We start from the raw sequence: 16,839 nt of genomic DNA, 5'->3' as shown, positions 1-16,839 counted from the left end.
TTAAATGTTGCATAAAAAGGTTGTAAAATAAAAGCTTGTTTATGATTGAATAAATATCAGTATATATTTAAAATATATTTTTAACATTTACATTACGTAAGTAACAATATTCCTTGATATTTGGATTTTTCCCTAGTAGTTCCACAATTTAAATACTTATATAGGGTAGAAAAATATACCTTTCATTTGAACTTCGCATATTCGTTTTACCTCATCTGTAAAAAAAAAGAATATATAGGACATACTGAAGCATTTAATATCTGAAGATATTATAGTGTCTTGGACATGATCAATAATAATTTATCATTAAAATTATATTGAGGTACTCAAATATCACTTGCACCTTGCACATCATGATAAAACAATTATAGTACACTAAAAATTACCAGACATTAAACAGTTATTAATTAGTTTTACCTGCAATTTCCTTGAGATTTGCATTCTTTTCTTGGATTATGACATAAAATTCTCTCTCATTTGACGACTTGGCAGTAATCCAATATTCATCTGGTGTCTTGATAATTACTTCACCATAGTTGCCCAGACTGAAACAATAACAAATAACTCAAAAGGAGCAGTTTTTTAAACTGTCGCAACAATTTACATCTTTTTAGCCTTTATTTGTACTATTACATTTACATAATAATGATTTAATCAGTTTAACAGTTTATTTAGGTAATAGTAGTCGCCTCCGTGGCGTAGGCCTCCCCCAAGCTCTTCCACAGTGCTCTGTCACGAGCCTTACGCATCCAATCGAGACCCGTTATTTCAGTGAAGACATCTCTCCATCTCTTCCTCGGGATTGCAAATCTATTAAGGTCCTTTTTGAACGAAACCTAAATTTCTAAAATAAGTTTAATAGCTCTAAATAAAATATGTAAGAATATAATAATATGTACAGAGTCAGCAAATTATAGTTATTGGTGGTAGAAGAGATATGAAGACTAAGAAAGAAAACGTGCCTCCAGAGTTTCATAGCACTATGTAGATTGTGCTGCATGGCGCCATTCATATGTTTTGTAATTAGATTGTTAAAATTTTCAGTTACCGCATAATGAACGGAGCCTTACAGGGCCATCTACATCAGCTGTCTAATTCGAAGCACGATTTTTTCTTAGTTTACATCTCTTCTACAATCAATCACTTTGGAATTAGGGTTCATCCATTAATTACATCACACGTTTAGGGGGCATGCTGTGACAAGGGGAAGTCACAAACTTTGTGACGTCACTATAACTTATTTAAATTATTTTATTCGCTGTACAGTTAAATAACCAGTTTTTGGAACAATAATCGTTTTTAATAGTTTGAGTTTCTTTCCTAATCAGTTTTGGATTATAAAATTACTAATATTTCTTTTGCCAAAAATATTATGATAAAATATTAATAATACTTAATTCGATTTGCCGATTTCATTGAAAAAATGTGACGTCACACCAGAGGGAGAGGGGTTTGCCAGAAGTGACCAAGTGTGACAAGGAGGGGGGAGGGGTCAAAAAACCTTAAAATTCGTGTGACGTAATTAATGGATGAACCCTTAAGATAAAATATGTAATTAAAAACCTTTGTCTGTCTGCATGTATGCCGGCTATTATACTTAAAACTTCTGGTTTGATAGTGGTTGAAGGTACCAACTTGTTAACTGGAGACTGAAAACATGTTAATATTAATGTTGACATCGAAATAATATCCCACTTGAATAGTACAGGTAAAATAAGACTAAATATAGCCATTTGGCGGCAAAATATGTACATCCATGAAACTTGGTTTTTTATCTTTATCTTGGAACTAGAAATGAGGATCTGCCGAGTCCTATGTTCCTAATATCTCGTCATACCCTCTAAGCCCGGGAATGGAAACTGATGACGATAATAAAATACAACATTCAAACGAATGACACGAAAACCTCAGCACGCATTATTCTTAATAAGGATCGGGGGAAAATAGTGGGATGCTGTATAAAGTCCGTGTTACACCATATCGTGCCAGACTAGATTATATAAATTTTTTATGTTAGTGTGTAAGATATTTTTTGCTATGCCCTACCAGGGTATCAGTGCCTCTTACTTTGCAAATACCATCTATGTAATGTAATGTACATGATTATGCAAATAAATAAATACAAATATTGCTTTTTAACCCCCGGCACAGAATAATAGTACATTACTACAGAGGCCGGGAAGGAAGGGGTTGCCGGACGAATAGAATATATAGGACGGATAGTTATGAGGCCGACAACCCGTTTTCACGCCGATGTATGTATAGTGCTTTTCTCAAACGTTTAATATAGGTATATTGTTTGTCAAAGGACTGTCTTATTTCAAACATAGACAGAGAGAATCATACTATCTTTGTCTTACACTAGTACTAACGCCCAAAAGAAAAGGATGAGTATAGTTTTTTGTTGTTATTTACTAACAAGATTTGCTTGACCAACTATATATATCAATCACGATTTTTTTTAAACTAGGAGTATTCCAGCTTCCAGCGTAGCAAAACCGTCTCGTGTGATGCGGAAGGGTCCTGGATTTTCCCCAGGCTACCATCCCCCCACACAGTCCTACCGCTCGAATGGCCATAGTGCCATAGAGCCCGTCAGGTTAAAAAAAAATGGCTGAATGCCAATGATGCTGTGCCACAATTATATGTGAAATAGAAATTAAAAAAAAGCCACTTCCCGGCCTAGGCCTGCAACTTTGTATGAAATTTCATTACAGACCTCTAAAACCTCACTAGCAACGGAAACGCACAACCTGTATTCTGTGTTTTTTTTTTTAAATCGGATACCTGCCACGGGGCGCCCTGTATAAGTACAAAATATCCGATAGACGTGCAGTAATCAAAACAAACGACACACGCATTTTAGGATAACGCGCCGCGGAATTACCGGGTCGGGTCGGGTCAGGGGGTTCATTTAAAAAAAATGCACAGTTTACAAACTGGGCAAGTGAGGTATCATTTTCGTGTAATTTTTTGCGCTGAATCGAATGAGACCATATTCATACTTATAGGGTCAATATTTTGCGAGATATGTATGGTTTTTGTTGAAAAAATGTAAAAATAAAATATTTCAAGTTAAAAGTAGGGTTTTAATCAGCATAAACAATTGGAAAACTTTTATTTATTTATTTAATCTTTATTGCACAAAAGAAAATACAATCGTACAAAAGATGGACTTAATGCTATAAGGCATTATCTACCAATCAACCTTTGGACAAAGCAGACAATTTATAGGCGGTGCAACATCATGTTGTAATTACAAAACAAAGAACGTTCTTCAATTACGCCACTCATTTATTTGTGGCATGAACACGAATATTTGTGCCCGAGTCATGGGTATTTTCTATGTATTTAAGTATTTATATATTATATACATCCTTGTCTAAGTACGCACAACGCAAGCCTTATTAAGCTCGCTGTAGGACTTAGTTAATTTGTTACTCGTAATGTCCGTATATTGATTTATACAACTAAACATATATACAAGTAATATAAATAATACATAGGCATAATACATACATATAGTATTTTATAAAACTACATATACATACATAAGAAATCAGATGACTCAAATTAGAAACTAAGAATTTACCATTCTGCCCGAAAAGTAGGATTTTTTAAATGCAAATCTGTTCGGACATTGTCTAATTTTAATAAGGAGACTATTCCAATGGTGTCTACCTGGATGAAGAATGAATTGGACATGTAACCTGTTCGGTGTGATAGTATAGACAGGGAAAGGTTGCCAGCAGAGCAGAGTGAAGTTGGCGAACGCCAGCAACTCCATAGAAGTTGAAGAAAGCTTTCAGATATTCGGGGAATTGAAGATCGTTAATTACAGAAAAGAGGGTGTAAAGAATGCAAATGTTGCGACTAACTCGTATAGGAAACCAGCAGAAAGAGGAGACATGATCGTATTTACAGAGACAGAAAATAAACCGAATGCAATTATTTAGTAAATGATCTAACTTGTTCAAGAGCACTACACTAGGTACAATATGTACCTAATATGTAGCTAAAGATCCCGATACAATATATTTTTAACCTGGCGCACTCTTCTGGGTCATATCCTCGAAGTTGGAAGGTGTCTAGAGTTAGACCGAACTCGAAGGCGAGTGACACTTCCGTCGTTGAGAATTACAGACCCATAGCCGTTCTTCCCACCCTTGGCAAGCTGTTTGAGTCCATACTTCACCGGATTCTATCTTCACAGATTCGGCCCTTTTTGTGTGACGCACAGCATGGCTTTCGGCCTAGTCGTTCGGTCAACACGAATCTGTTGATACTAACTGACAACCTTGCTCAGTATCTTGACAGAGATATTCAAGTCGATGTCATCTATTTCGATTTCTCGAAGGCTTTCGATCGTGTGGATAACGATGTGCTGCTTAGGAAACTTGATGAAATTGGTTTCTCTCCCAAGTTACTAACCTTTTTTGCCAACTATCTGCGCGATCGACAGCAATTCGTCCTACATGGTTGTTTTGTCTCGACTCCTTACCACACCCGGTCTGGCGTCAGTTAAGTCTCCATCTTGGGGCCCTTGTTTTTCGGCATCATGATTAACGATCTCAAATCGGTTCTTCGGGCGGCTCAATGTCTCTTGTATGCTGATGATCTGAAGCTGGTATATAGGATAGAGCAAAGAACTGATTGTGAGACGTTACAAGAGGACATCGACTTGGTGTTTCGGTGGAGTATGCACAATAAACTTCATTTTAACCAAGTCAAGTGTTGTGTGTGTACATTTAGCCGCTCTCATTCCGCTATATATGGGCATTATATACTGGGGTCAGAGCCGATAAATCGTGTCTTTACCGTCAAGGATCTGGGCGTAATGTTCGATGCACGGCTAACTTTTCACGAACATATTATTTCTCTTGCCAAGAGTTACTTTCAAAGGCTAGGTTTCGTAATCCGAAACCTCCGCGATTTTCATGACCCGGTGGCTATAAAAATGGTTTACAATAGTCTAGTAAGGAGTAAGCTGGAGACTTCATCGATCGTATGGAACCCCTATGAATCGACGTATGCTTTACGGCTTGAGAAGGTTCAGAAAGCGTTGTTAAGGTTCCTTTATAAAAAAATATTTGGATACTACCGACAGCGAAACAATGCTAAAGATATATAAGACCTACATAAGACCAATTCTGGAATATGGCTTTAAGATATGGAATCCATACTTCAAAAAAGATATTGACATGATCGAGCGAGTGCAGCGTAGATTCACTAAAATTCCCGCACAACTAAAGTCACTTTCATACGAAGAAAGATTAGTCAAACTGGGCCTGACAACACTGCAAAAAAGGCGTGAACGCGGCGACTTGATCGAAACGTTCAAAACAATTAACGGATATTACGACTGTCCAGAACTAAGCGATCTGTTCGCTCGAAACTCAAACACGTGCACAAGAGGACACAACCTTAAACTAATAACAACAAAGCACAAAACAAATATCGGCAAACACTTTATTGCAAACCGAGTAAAGGCTTGGAACAAATTACCCTCAGAAGTTGTGAACTCTGCAAGTGTTAATCAATTTAAAAATAGACTAGACAAACTATGCTAACTGTGCTAAGTGAACTATGATTTAGACGTACCAGCATCAGCTGCCTGTCTAAAATGAAATAATAAAATAAAAAAATATGAAATAATAATAATAATACTATCCGTACCTGTACCCGACAAAGTATGTTCTCGGCTCCCTTGGGTACAATTCCTTGGAGGTCAGGCGGAATTACCAACTTCTAGTCACGGCATGCCGAGCCTTGCGTGGTGAGTCGGACTGTCCCAAAATTGTCTCTGGTCTCGTGCGTCTGATTATTCCGGACGTCCCGAGAATGGCCCTCAGACCACGACAACGCGATCTATTGGCCGTGCCGCCGGCGCGCACCGTATCGCGCAGGAACTCGCCGCTGCCCCGCGCCCTTTCACTGCTCAATGCGCTCCTGGCATCGACGCCTGAGTGCGACCTATTTGCGTGGCGATGGACGGCAGTGTATAATGAGTGCCTGAGATTCTGTGAGGCGATGGATGCTAGGTGCTCAACTGTTCCAATATAATTTGTCTGTCTGTCTATACTAATGTAATGTGCTATTATTGTTGTTATAATTGTTGCTGTTTTATGTATTATTATTGCTGTTAGTCTTAAGTTTCGTGACGCATTGGTTCAACTGTAATGTCATGTAAACATTCTTATCAATAAAATAAATAATAAATAAATATCAACTATGAACATATGTTTATTTCTTTATTTATTTTATTTATTTTTCGGAGAATCAACAGCTATTAATTTCACAATAGTTATATAAGTAAATAACAAAAAGCCAATTATAGGTTTAGTTATTAATATTAAATTTATTCTTCTCCGCAATCACTCAGTTCATCGTCATCGTCGTGTTCAGGGGCCATGCCTTTGTCCAAGTCCGAGATGGAGCAAAAAAGCCCCTCGAATATTTTGCATAAGACTGCAGCACACTCCTGTGGGGCAGGATTATCCTCGAGGAGTTTGATGAGTTGTTTTTTACCTTTGCCGTAAACAGCGCTGGTTTATTATTTATATTACTTGATAAAAAAATAAGTATTATAGGACATTACGAGTACTACACAAATTGACTAAGTCCTACAGTGGCTTAATTAGGCTTTCGTTGTGGGTACTTAGACAAGGATATATAAAACCTATATAGATACTTAGAACACCCATGACTCAATTCGTGATTCGTGCTCATGCCACAAATTAATTAGTTGTGTAATTAAAGTACGTTCTTTGTGTTATAACACGATGTTGCACCGAGTATATATTATCTGATTTGTCCAAAGGTTGACTGGTAGGGAATGCCTTATAGCATTAAGTCCATCTTTTGTACGATTGTATTTTCGTTTGTGCAATAAAGATTAAATAAATATATAAAAGTTTTCCAATAGGTAAAAACCATACATATCTTGCGAAATATTGACCCTATAAGTATGAATTTGGTCTCATTCGATTAAGCGCAAAAAATTACACGAAAATGACACCTCACTTGCCCAGTTTGTAAACTATGCATTTTTTTTAAATGAACCCCTTGACCATACCCCCCGAAAAGGGGGTCAGAACCCTAAATATTGATAGGACTCGGCAGATCCTCATTTCTAGGTCCAAGATAAAGATAAAAAACAAAGTTTCATGGTACATCCATATTTTGCCGCTAAAATATGCTATTTTCCCGTACTAGAATCATTGTATTAAAAGACAGAGACAAGTAAAAATAAAAATACTACTACTGTAAGTAAAAATACTGCATTTTGTGACTTAATAAATTTGTGTCTGTTGAGGTAAAAGAAAATTCTTCTTTATACATATAGTCAGTATGGATATTAATAGTCTGAGCAGTTTTAAATATACACTTGTTACATCCAAGGCACAATTATTGTTACTAATACAAATAACTTATTAATGTATTCACTGTAACTGTAACAGAGAAGGACCTTAGGTAGGTTGTACTAGATCCACACTTAACTGATAAATATTAGACATTGAAATAAAGGTTTAAAATGATTAGTTAATTGTGATCAATGATGGTACGAGTAAGATCTATTATTTATTCTGCGATGAAAGTAGATACTTACAGATGTTTTAAATGCAAGATTAAGTCTGTTGAAATAAACAAACTTATTATCATTGCTTGATATCTGGGCATTTTGGAGCGCATGATGGGCGCACTGTTCACTGATGGCTGAAGCAATGGATGAGAGTTGGGGCCCAATGAATGCGTCCAGGGACTTGAATGTATCTAATTCGAGGTTGGTGTTGACTGTAACAACATAATAGAAATGCTTTACAATTTGAAATTTTAGACAGAATTTAACATATCTGTTTGTACAATACGGTATGATTTTCTCCCAAGAATGTAATTATTTAAAACAATGACTGGAATAGTTAAAACTAATCATATAAGCCCAATCTGGAGGAGCCTAGTAGTAGCCACCGAAAAGCTACTTACACTTTACAGTAGCGGCAAATAATTTGTCATATTTTTTCAGGTACATTATTTGCATATTTTTTTTTGCAATTTCTCAAGAACGACTTTAGCGATTTCGATGAAATTTACAGTACATACGACAATTTGATCAACCATTTTTAAAATAACATTAATTGGTGTGAGTGAAGTCCCCAATCCGCATTGTGCTGTGCATGGGCGTAGCCAGCATTCTTTAAGGGGTGGGGCAGAAGTAGGGGAGGCTGTTTCAACCGTACCCTGTTACCATACAGGATACGGTTGAAACAGCTCAAATATTTTCGATCTACAGGAGAGTGAGGGTTAGGGGAAAGAGGAGCGGATATATATTACTATGCCTTTTGGGAAACGGTCGAAGAGATAGTTCAGATCCGGAAACCGCCATCAACTTTTAGTATGTTGTTGGGCATGGTGTTGGGTCTCCAAAACTTGAAAATGACCAATTTAGATTTTTTTATACTTTTATAATGCAATTGTTCTGGCAAATACCTATATTTTAGTACATTTTTTTTTTCATTTTTGGTCTGATTTTGATTTTTTGATATCTGTGTATGGCTTGAGACATCATCTTTAATATTGTAGTACATCGCTTTAACGTCCGACTTTTGGTTTGGTTGTAAAACCCAAATAATCGAATTTTTTTTACGTCATTTTCATTTCTTTTGTAAATTGCTCTTAAACTACTACAGTGTAGAAATTAAATATAGAATATTTAATTGGCTTTCATTTAATACCCCACATGTGTATGTGCAATGCAGTTTGGGAGCAATATGGAATATTCGCAAAGAGGCGGGAGTCAATTCGCTGAAGTAGATGGCCGGCGCCGCTGTCTCCCGGCAGTTTTAGAAACCCAATACTAAATAACATACTAAAAGATAAAAGCGGTTTCCGGATCTGAACTATATTCCCATAAGGCAAATCTTATTACGATTCAAAGATTTTTTTTTCGATTCGATACTTTTACGGAGTATTTCAATTATTAGTTTGTGTACGTAGGCTGTTTTGTTTCGACCCCTGGTTTATTTTTATTGGTAAACCAGGGGTTGAGTGCAGTAGTAACAGAAAAAAAATTCCTTACTATCTTGTAGTTGTGAGAATAGCACAAGACTAGGGTAGATTTAATAATTAATAGAAAAAAGCCTGTAAATAATCTAACTTCAGGCCTGTCCAGACGGAGACAACTTTTCCCTAATCTGATTAAATTGTCCGGTCAAATCAGGCCGTGCGGACGCAAACGCCAATTTGGCTTGCCGATTATGACCAATATTACCGATAAAATGGGGTGCGGACGCAGGAAAACCAATTTGGGACGCTAGTATTTGGGGGTCATTTTTTTATCGCTTAAATATTTTTCATTTTTTAAATATTTGAGCGTTCTTAATTGAACAAATGCCCCCAAACGCGAATAAATACTAGCATCAAAAATTGGTATTCTTGTGTATGCACCTCAATTTTTTCAGTAATATCGGTCATAATCGGTGGTCGAAATCAGCGAGCCATATTGGCGTTTGCGTCCGCACCACCTGATTTCATCAGACAATTTAATCAGATTGGCGAAAAATTGCTCCCGTCTGGACTGGCCTTAACTTTTTCCGGAAATCGCAAATAACTCTAATAGACAAAAAACTATAAACTAAAAGACACGATCTCTGTGCATGCGCGCTCGATTCGCGGAGTAATTTTTAAATTACCTAAATTAATATTTAATTTTCTGGTCAGAGACCAGAAGCGGTCAGAGATCAGGGTGGGGCAACTGCCCCACCTTGCCCCACCGTGGCTACGCCCATGAGCACGCTGCCTGTTGCCACGTGCAGTGGGACGTAAGTATATATAGTCATGATAATGATACAATCATTGTTTATTTTATATGATATAAAGTCTAATTTTACGAATTTTCGAATGAATGCCTGCATAAAAATAGCAATATGATAGATTTTTTGCTGCTACTGTAGGTACATCATCATGCAGATACCTAAGCTCGATAATTTCAACTAATATATGTGTCAATCAAAAGGGTACTTATTGTCGGTTGTCAATAAGGCGCTATTTCCATATAGCTTTAATTTGACATCAACCTTATTGACAAGCGACAATGTTGGACCTGTTGGTTGTAAATGTCACATACGTACATACATCATGCTAATGTAGGTACATTTGGTATTGTCGCTAAGACCAGGCCTCCTTCACTCGCTCAAAGCCACGCGCTATATGCCTACCGCTCGGCGTATCGTCGACGATATAATCGACAGAGGGCCGCCGAACGCCCGCCTGAGCGCTCGCACCGCACGTTTCCCGCGCTTACGCTTCGAAATGCCGAAACCACGTAATTATTGTGCAGTAGATGGGTGTAAAAGTCAAAAAACAAAAGAAAATTTGTCGTTTTTTAGGGTTCCTTACCCAAAGGGTAAAAACGGCACCCTATTACCAAAGATATAACTCCGTAATAAATGGATACAGTCTAAGGAAAAAACGTGCCTCGAAAATCAAGAAAATTTGATTCTCGTTCAGAGGGCGCTACTAGTTTTGGCCTATAGTCGTATAGATGGGGCTTACGGTTTCGTTTGTTATTTAACAATTTTAACGCATATCAGTGAAAGAACATGGGTCAAAATCATAAAAATAATTAATGCAAATAAAAAAATCATTTATCTATATTTAAATACATTCTATCATATTTTTATAAATCTTCATTTTTAGTTTTAAAGTGTGTCGACAGATGGCAGTGAATTTACTGGGGTTACAAAATTTACTATGAAAGTACCGCTCTAGTATAAGTTACTCTATGCTATTTTCGAAATCATTTATGGCGTTTTTAGGGTTTCGTACCCAAAGGGTAAAAACGGGACCCTATTACTAAGACTGCGCTGTTCGTCTGTCCGTCTGGCTGTCTGTCACCAGGCTGTATCTCATGAACCGTGATAGCTAGACAGTTGAAATTTTCACAGATGATGTATTTCTGTTGCCGCTATAATAACAAATACTAAAAAGTACGGAACCCTCGGTGGGCGAGTCCGACTCGCACTTGGCCGGTTTTTTCATTTCCGAGAGACGAAGAAAGGTGAGTAGTATTTTAAATCTATCTTTATGAATTTTGACACTATTTATTTCTTTGAACATAAGTAGATAAATCGTAAATTAAGGAGTTTTTTGAGTCAGGTATTATAAGTGTTGTTTTTAAATATTTGATTGACTAATATAAAATATGGTTGATTCGCAACATTCGTTTTATTACAATAATAACATAAGTAACAGTACAACCCTAGCGCATTCTTACGATGACGCGTTGGCACGTGGCTCGCACGGCGAGCAAGGCAGTCTCGACTCTTTGTGCGCCATACTTATGGTACATTTCTTCTCGTCCTGAGCAGCAGGTATTATTATTAAGATTTTGTAGGCTATTATAGAGTAGGTATTTTCGCTTTTGTATGGGAATGATGTATCTGTTACGTAGTAACTATTTATTAATCTGTGCTAAGACCTCAACACTCGGCATGGTTGAAATTTCCTTTACTTATGCCCCATTTAGACGATGCGAGGGCCTGCATGTGATTTCGGGTAGGTACATACATTGATATATTGAATGAATTCTAAGTTAGTACTTAATCTGTAATGTAGTGAAAACATACGTCGTCAAAGGGCTATACATATCGTCTCCAGAGTGTCTGCGTCTAGTCAACTCTCGACGATGGCTGCTGCTCGACGCAATGTTGTCGCAACTGCACGGCAACGCCGTGTTCCATAGCGCTGACGCTAAAAAGACGCTAATGTGGGGTGGCCCTATACGGGGCTTTACCCTAACGCCATATAAAAAGCGGAAAGTGGGGTCATCTTGTGAAATTTATTTATGTAGAGTAGAGTACCAGTCTTAATAATATACTTGTCTTTAGTACTAACCATCAACTGTAAAACAAACTGTAGCGCTCAACGTCCTATAAATAATGAGATAATATTCCTTTTCTTCCGGCTCATCGTCAAGCATGAGATGAACTTTAGTCAGCCGTTGTAAGTCCTCCCGTGTCCTGATGCCGTCCCGTGGCATGATGAAACGGCCGTGCCTTTGTGCTGCGGCCACGGCCCCGCCTTGCAGTTCCTTTTCAATTTGCTCGGGTAGGAGGTTTTGTACCAAGTACTGGTAGAGTGTAAGCATGTCGTCTGTTGAAAGTGCGTTCCTGGAAGGTGTTTTAATTGTAATTATAATTATTATACGCTAATATGCAGACGAAATGGTCTACTTGGGCCTTCGACAGTAAAAAAATAGGACACTAGTTTATAATTATATATAGTAGGTACAGTCAAGTGTAAAAATATGCGTGCATACAACTTACTCAAACAAATGTCCCATAGTTCTTAATTCGCCGACGTAAGAGTGTCTTAATTCTCTTTCTACAGTCAACGTCAAAGTAATTTTACAATTTTCGACTTATTTCAATGGAGTCAGGTGCAAAAGTGTAAACATATCTCGCGTCAACTATACAAAATTAGTCTTATAAATAGTGAAATCTATTGCAATGTTTAAGGCACATCATGTACTTTACTGGGTAATTCCACGAAAATGTAACGCGAGCCACGAATTCATTGCGTGTTCTTTTACCTGGATTTATCCTACTTGTGGATTTATCTTACTCACCAAATCAACTGCTCATTGTAAACAAATGAGATACATTTAAAATCAGGATATGTGACTTCAATCAGATCTATAAAGCACAAAACTTTGAAGAAGGAATTTTTGTCCAGCGGCAGATAACTTATTCCTTGAATTATATCACTGATATCATTTGTGAGGTTTTTAGATGTTATATACTGCAACAAAAACATTAATGTTACCATTTATATGGGATAAGAGTGTGAAGCGTATTTATTACACATGGTCTTATTACTAAGTGTGCGCTAACTAAATCTAAATAAATTTGGTAGTGGCTTATTTCTATCCTATAATTGAATGTATATGTTGATTGTTCTTATTTATATACACATGTAAGTATTTAAAAACAGCAATTGTGTTGAATTCATGCTTAGCAAAGGTTTTTAAGGTAAACTGCTTAAATATAAAAAAATACCAATAAAATCCTGTGAGCAATGTTTAAGGTTGTTAAGGCAAATAACTTACCGGTCCAAAGAAATTTTCACAAGTGGTATAAATTTCATCAGGCGGAATGTTTTGGAAAGGCCCTACAAACATTTTGAACATTTTGTAGGCTGATTTCAACAGATCAAACATAACAGATGGCTCAATCTGGAACAAAAACATGAGTCACAACAAATTTCTATTAATATAACTGTAGTCTAAATCTGGACGGTTGATTTAAATGGCGAATAGAGGATGGATCCTTTTCCCTAAAAGGCGTCCAATTATATCCCAATTTGAATCTCTTTTCATTACAAATGAGGTTGATATTTGAATGGATTCATTTGTATTTTAAATAAAATTTGACTAACCACATCTCCTCTGCTTTCTCCAATGGCAGAAAGTGCTTTTGTTGTATAAGGTATTCGAACCACCTGTAATAAAGTACACCATCAATACCATCATACATAATAATTATAGTACTTTTTTCTAGAACGTTAGGTAGAGATACTGGTTTCCAGTAGCTATACAGCTGGCGGCTAAACTTTACTTCTTTTAAAAACTGTAATAGATGTCATATATTAAAGAAAAAGTGACGAAGCCCTCCAGTGGTGAAGGCCGGATTCGAACCGGCGTCTTTAGCTATCGCGGCTAACGCCATGAACCCCTAGGCCACCCCGCCACGGCGGTGCCCGTCCGAATTTCTCGACTATATGCCATCTTAGTAAGACTAGGCGTCTTTGACCACTAAGATGGCATATAGTCGAGAAATTCGGACGGGCACCGCCGTGGCGGGGTGGCCTAGGGGTTCATGGTGTTAGCCGCGATAGCTAAAGACGCCGGTTCGAATTTCGGCCTTCACCACTGGAGGGCTTCGTCACTTTTTCTTTAATATATGACATCTATTACAGTTTTTAATTTATATATAGTAGTATGACTACTTTAAAAAAAAAAACACAAATCAAAATATTTAATAAAATAATTTGATTTGTTCTCAAACTTGTTTACTTCTTTTGTTTGAGGATGGCAGACTGGCACACATCTACTATTCAATTCAATTCTATTTATTCAATTTTATAGAGAACATTAAATATAGGTTTAGTATAGAGTACAGAAATCTTAGAGCTAGTATGATAAAGTCTATGAAGTAAAAAATATATCTTACCAGAACCATCCAGTATCCTTTCTCTGGTTGATAGAAAATGTGTCTTTTGGTCTGTGTTTGCAGTGCTTCACAAGGTTCAGAAGAAAATGTACTGGAACAAAACCATTGTATATAGACATTTAAAAAAGTGAAACACTTTTAATTAGTTTTTGTTAACAAAGCTCTATCAGAGGTATGTACCACCAATAGCGTAACTCTGCAGTGGATTGAAGGACACAGCAACTCGCGAGGTAACGATGCAGCCGACATTTTAGCAAGAGGAGGCTCGGAACTGAAGGTGGCAGGACTGGAGCCAATCCTACCTCTGCCATATGCCTGGCTCCGGAACATGCTGCGACACAACACCAAGGTAAAACACCAACAGTAATGGACTAACCTAGGTACTTTGCAGACAGGCGAAGGAAGCCCTCTCGACGATCAACCCAGGTCTGTCACGGAGGCTGCAACTGCTGAAGAGGCTACAGCTCCGGGCACTAACTGGAGCCATAACTGGCCACGCCCCACTAAACAAGCACTTACTAACCATGAGTGTTACAGATAGCCCCCTTTGCAGGGCATGCATGAAGGCAGAAGAGACAGCCGCCCACGTCATCCTCGAATGTCCAGGGGTGGCAGAATACCGGGCACAATACCTCGGTTCGCCGGGGTCTCTTCCAGAAGTCGTCAGCAACATCAAGGGTCTGCTAGGCTTCTTGGAAGAGCTGGGTTGGCAAGAGTAGTGCCGGCAACCCATCATGCAAAATAGGCGCAATATATGACGTCGAGTTGTGGAATCCTAGCCCGCGAAAACCTAAACCTATAACCTTAGTTTTTGTTATTCAAGTAATCTCCCGTCTCCCCTCAAACAACATTACATTAAATGGAATGAACATTAATCTTTGATTGATAAATTTAATGCACATCTTGACCTGTCCCCATCTCTCCTACCTATAGATTCAGAAAAGAAAATATTATATGTAGTCACTAATAAAATACTCACGACATAAATTTGACAACTGCCTCACATAGTCCGACCTGAAGCTTGCGCCCATCTCCACTCACCTGACTGGGATGGAAAAACAACACCCTTTTCAGTTCCTGTCCAAATTACAATAAAACAGCTATACTTTATATTAAAAAAGGCCATCATTAATTGAATAATAAATTAGTGAACGTACTTCTCCTTCCTTAGGCCCAAAGCTCGAGTTAAATATAAAGAAGGAGTGAATTTTCGTTTTTACATCTATCATTTTGGTAGATTTTGCTCCAGGTATGGCCCGCGATGACTTCTGAGACTACTATAAAACTGAAAACGAATATGCACGTTACACTTGGTAACTATGTAATTTCATTAAGAGACAACTTTATTAATATAAATAATATTGTATTTGGCATACACCACATAAACACAAGGTACTCAAGGTAGTGTACTGTAGTGTTGTTGAAATGACAAGAGAACTGTCAAGTTGACAGTGATTTGGCAGTTGTGAATGACACTTGAAGTGTATTCAGAAACTACAATATAACGTGTCTATTATAGGTACAAATCTATCTAGGTCTATTATTGGTCTATTATAAGAAAGAGCATTTTTTAAGTGTAAATAAGCAGATATTTGTATTTAAATTAAGCTTTATATATATATATATTTCATTGTATCATTTTAGTATCAATGGATTTAATAGTAACAATAAATATATAAAGCCTTACAGAAAATGTTTTACTACAATTAACTAAACTAAAACTACTATAAAACTAAAAATCTAAATCTAAAATGGGCCCCCGTGGCATGGTGCCGAGGATGCTGGCAGCATTTCCTCGCTGGATCGCTATGCTCAAGCGTTGGGCGAGGAAGCTGCCAGCTCTCTTATCTCCGGTCCCATCCACCAGCTGTCGCGACGCTCTCATAATGAACACTATAGACAAGCAAATATACTAGACTACCATAATAGTCCAGAACGCCGCGACAATAGGAATAAATGGTATTGTACGTGAGGGTTGAGGAATGGTTAGTCCTACCTCACAGTCCAGTTGTAGTCTTGATAATCTGCTTCGCTCATCTGCCTTATGCACCATCTGTGGTTAAAAGGGTTTATATGAAATGACTCATCACTAAGTGTCTACCACTAAGTATGAGAGTTTAAACCTCTATCTTTTATGTCTATATGTTTCTAAGGATGATGGCATCTTCCATCAATCATAAATAAGAGTTACATAATATCTATTCGTTACTATAACATATATGAGAACCATCTTACCCGACCGGATGTAGGTTATATCGGCTACCAATGTACCCGCCCTTCGCAAAGGGTGTACTCAGTACATGCATAATACGTGCTGATAAAGGAATACCAAGCGACCGTAGTCATCTCTGCACTCCTGCACAGGATAAAGGAGAACCTAGCAGCCAAAGCCACCTCTCTCCTACATAATCTATAAATTACCTAGTCCGCCTTACCTAAGATGGGCTCCAAAGAACTTCCACGACCTTCATCGTGAACTCATAGGTACAAACTTACTGGATCCACGGATTGCCGCGTGGCAACCAGTAAGATGGCCTTTAAATTATAAATCAAGATAATTGTACAATAGTATAAGACAATAGATACAAAGCAGTAAACACTTAGCTTTCAG

The 16,839-nt window shown here is 37.5% G+C and overlaps 1 protein-coding gene across 3 annotated transcripts; it reads right to left on the bottom strand.

Moving 5' to 3' along the window:
• Nucleotides 1-136: 136 nt before the first annotated feature.
• Nucleotides 137-15,618, bottom strand: LOC134746131 (vacuolar fusion protein CCZ1 homolog). 3 transcript variants are annotated; one of them, XM_063680412.1, is made up of 11 exons: nucleotides 15,386-15,618; nucleotides 15,208-15,305; nucleotides 14,229-14,319; nucleotides 13,435-13,497; nucleotides 13,106-13,231; nucleotides 12,626-12,798; nucleotides 11,893-12,167; nucleotides 7,610-7,794; nucleotides 1,564-1,649; nucleotides 418-545; nucleotides 137-215 (listed from the first exon to the last, which is right to left on the bottom strand). In XM_063680412.1, exons 1-11 carry the CDS (start codon nucleotides 15,455-15,457, stop codon nucleotides 157-159), a joined length of 1,356 nt encoding a protein of 451 aa, XP_063536482.1. In that variant the 5' UTR covers nucleotides 15,458-15,618; the 3' UTR covers nucleotides 137-156. The 3 variants fall into 3 exon arrangements, with proteins under 3 accessions (XP_063536482.1, XP_063536483.1, XP_063536484.1); XM_063680413.1 differs by having other exon boundaries at nucleotides 15,208-15,273; nucleotides 15,386-15,606; XM_063680414.1 differs by having other exon boundaries at nucleotides 15,270-15,305; nucleotides 15,386-15,474.
• Between the last annotated feature and the right edge of the window lie 1,221 nt (nucleotides 15,619-16,839).

Source organism: Cydia strobilella, chromosome 12 (assembly GCF_947568885.1).
Source record: "Cydia strobilella chromosome 12, ilCydStro3.1, whole genome shotgun sequence".
NCBI lineage: Eukaryota > Metazoa > Arthropoda > Insecta > Lepidoptera > Tortricidae > Cydia > Cydia strobilella.
The sequence above is the reverse complement of the archived record's forward strand: the minus strand, read 5'-3'. Positions and strand labels throughout refer to the sequence as shown.

Bases quoted from the DNA above. Each gene is read 5' to 3' on its own strand.
- LOC134746131 (XM_063680412.1), bottom strand. From the start codon at position 15,457: ATGATAGATGTAAAAACGAAAATTCACTCCTTCTTTATATTTAACTCG. The intron at 12,168-12,625 runs GTGAGTAAGATA...AACACCTTCCAG, and splicing joins TACAATGAGCAGTTGATTTG to GAACGCACTTTCAACAGACG. The intron at 7,795-11,892 runs GTTAGTACTAAA...ATGTTGTTACAG, and splicing joins AGTTTGTTTTACAGTTGATG to TCAACACCAACCTCGAATTA.